The following is a 2,991-nucleotide window of genomic DNA, read 5'->3' on the forward strand; positions in this document are numbered from 1 at the left end:
GCCGCCGCTCGCCCCGGGAGCGTGCATTAACTGCTCTTGTTTTCCCTCTCTGACCGCTCTGCTGCTCGCAGGGACAAACTGTGAGTCACCCCAGGAACGACAGCCGCGTCCTGCACGGGACGGCCCCCCCCTCTCCTCCCCACCCTGGGCTTGTGCTACCCAGAATTTAGGATTAGCTGCAGCTGGCGGGTTGTGGGGGCTGCGGGAGGGGGCACTGGGGCCAGAGCACAGATCCCACAGAGCTGGAAAGGGTTCGGAGCCCTTTTCCACTTGGAACCTCAGCAGCTGCTCTCTGCCCTCTCCGTGCCCCCCCCACTGCAGTGCCCAGGGCTGGTTGGGGTTTACGCTCTGCCCCATTGCAGGGCTGTGTGTGCTGCAGGACCCCTTGCAGAGTTTCTGGTTTTGTTCCCAGAGTGATGAAGGGAGCAGAGCCAAAGCAGCTGGGAAGGGCACATCGGGTCCCTTCTGTCCCCAGCGTGGAGCTGGAGCACCTCCAGGGGGGTTCGGTTCTTTGGTGCACGTGGATTGGGCATCGGAGGAGCCCTGGGGATGCTCCTGGGGTGCAGCACAGGAGGGAAGAAGGGGAAGGAGAGCAGTGAGGGGAAACGGGGAGCACTGCAGCACCCGGGACATCACTGTGGGGCACGGCCCTGGCACTGGTGGCACTTTGGGGACTGATCTCTCCGTGCACCTCGATGCCATCTGCTCCTGGGTATGGCACCCCGTGGTGTCACTCCATAGCATCACCTCATGGCATCACCCCACCGCATCCCTCGGTGCCGTCTGAGGTTCCAAGCCCAAACTTTGCAGGCTGCACCCGGGGTTGGAGGCGGGTGAAGGGATGCAGCAATCCTAAATTCCCCGCCGCACGCTTGAGCTCACCCCGGCTTGCTGCTGTCAGCCCTTCCCTCCCCCGCCTCTGTCATCCTGCTGCTTCCTGCATGTCCCTGCTGCCCAGCTTGGCCCCACAGCACCGCGCTGTTGTGGCTGAGCTGGATCCCCGGTGCTTCTCGGGACCCCCCCACCCCCACCCCCCTGGGAAAGCCACCAAACGCTGCGTGGCACCACGCTGATGGCTGCGCTCGGCCCCGCGCAGGTACCACGACAAGCAGGAGGTGACCAGCAACTTCCTGGGGGCCATGTGGCTCATCTCCATCACCTTCCTCTCCATCGGCTACGGGGACATGGTGCCGCACACCTACTGTGGGAAGGGGGTCTGTCTGCTCACCGGCATCATGGTGAGCATGGGGCTGGGGGGTGGTGGGCTGTGCTGGTGCCAATGCCGGTCCCTCACCGTGCTGTGCTGCAGGGTGCTGGCTGCACGGCTCTGGTCGTCGCTGTGGTTGCCAGAAAGCTAGAGCTCACCAAAGCAGAGAAACACGTGCACAACTTCATGATGGATACGCAGCTAACAAAGCGGGTAAGGGCCCCCCACGGCCCCATCCCCACGCGTCTCCCCTCCATCCGCCCCCACCCCATCCACGGCCTCTTGTTCCCTCCAGGTGAAAAATGCTGCTGCCAACGTACTCAGGGAAACGTGGCTCATCTACAAACACACCAAGCTGGTGAAGAAGATCGACCATGCCAAAGTTCGGAAACACCAGCGTAAGTTCCTCCAAGCCATCCATCAGTAAGTGCCAAACCTTTACCTGCTTCCTACGCGGCGCTCGCTCGGCCGTGCCACCGCCGTGCCACCACCAGCCTGGTGGCTGGAACGTCCCCTGCCTCTGGGCCCTGTTTGTGCCAACCCTGCCCCACGTGCTCCCGTCCCTCAGGCTGGATCCGGCCTTCCCCCGTGCCCTGTCCCACGGGGAGGGTGCATTCTGGGGAGGTGGCACTGGGGATGGCGTGGGGTGCCCTGTGAACGCACCCGCTGTCTGGCTTCACGCGGTGCCTCCTGCTTTGGGGGGGTTGGGGGGCGGTAGGGGGGTGGGATAGGGGTGCTGCTGCTGCGGTCCCCGTGCGCTCTCGGTGTTGGTATTAAACCCGCTGTTGTGTTCTGTCTCTGTTCTGCCCCCTCCCTGCAGAGCTCAGAAGTAAGTGTGCCTGTCTCCCTCGTACCCATCCGTGTGCATGATGCCGTGCTGCAAAACGGGGAGGAGGGGTGGGGTGACGGCGTGGGGACATCCCTGGGAGTCTCAGGGTCCCGCGGAATCTCGGAGCCCCCCATGCACGGGGTGGGGGCTCCGTTGGCTGCATGCTGGGGTCGGGGGGACCCCATGGGGCAACGCTGACCCCCCCCTCCCCTTTTTCCCACAGGCTGAGGAGCGTGAAGATGGAGCAGCGCAAGCTGAACGACCAGGCCAACACGCTGGTGGACCTGGCCAAGGTGAGCGCTGCCAGGGAGGGGGGCTCAGCTCAGAGCGCACACACGGCACGGGGCCGCGCGGGTAACCATCGCCTGTCTGACCCCCAACCCCCCTTTGGGCCATCCACCTTCAGACCCAGAACATCATGTACGACATGGTCTCGGAGCTGCAGGAGCGCAACGAGGACCTGGAGAAGCGCATCAGCGCGCTGGAGGGGAAGCTGGAGGCGCTGGGGCTGAGCCTGCTGGCGCTGCCGGCGCTCGTCAGCCAAGCCATCGGGCAGCAGCAGCGTGAGCTGTTGGGGAGCTGGGCCCCCCGTCTCTGCCCCGCCACCGCCCCCTGCACCCCCGCCCGCCGCCGTCGCTCCCCCTCCACAGCCCCCCCACAGCTCCTCGGACAGTGGGTGACCGTGGGGGGTTGCGGGGGTGGGAGGGGTGGGGCCGGGGTCCCTTATGTCTGGCCATCGTGTGGCTGATTTCAGTAGCTTTGTTCTGTAAAGCCCTCTATAAACTTCCTGCGTTCACTGTGCTGGTGTGAGGCTGGAGCCCCCCCACCTCCCCCTGTTCCTATTCGGGTGGTCCCGTGTCCCCCCTCCGGCCCCGGGTGAGATTTGGGGGGCGGAACATAAGAGCAGCCCCGGGGAGGGGTCCTGGCAAAGGGGAGAAAGGGGCGGTGGGACAGA

The 2,991-nt window shown here is 65.0% G+C and overlaps 1 protein-coding gene across 1 annotated transcript; it reads left to right on the forward strand.

Moving 5' to 3' along the window:
• Positions 1-1,073: 1,073 nt before the first annotated feature.
• Positions 1,074-2,985, forward strand: LOC100539892 (small conductance calcium-activated potassium channel protein 2-like; the record flags this gene model as incomplete). The annotated part of the gene is made up of 6 exons (XM_019610811.1): positions 1,074-1,238; positions 1,310-1,420; positions 1,503-1,630; positions 2,028-2,036; positions 2,260-2,329; positions 2,443-2,985. Coding segments are annotated over 6 exons (825 nt in total), but the record flags the coding sequence as incomplete, so codon positions are not given.
• Between the last annotated feature and the right edge of the window lie 6 nt (positions 2,986-2,991).

This window comes from Meleagris gallopavo (assembly GCF_000146605.3).
Source record: "Meleagris gallopavo isolate NT-WF06-2002-E0010 breed Aviagen turkey brand Nicholas breeding stock chromosome 15 unlocalized genomic scaffold, Turkey_5.1 Chr15_random_7180001854097, whole genome shotgun sequence".
Lineage (NCBI taxonomy): Eukaryota > Metazoa > Chordata > Aves > Galliformes > Phasianidae > Meleagris > Meleagris gallopavo.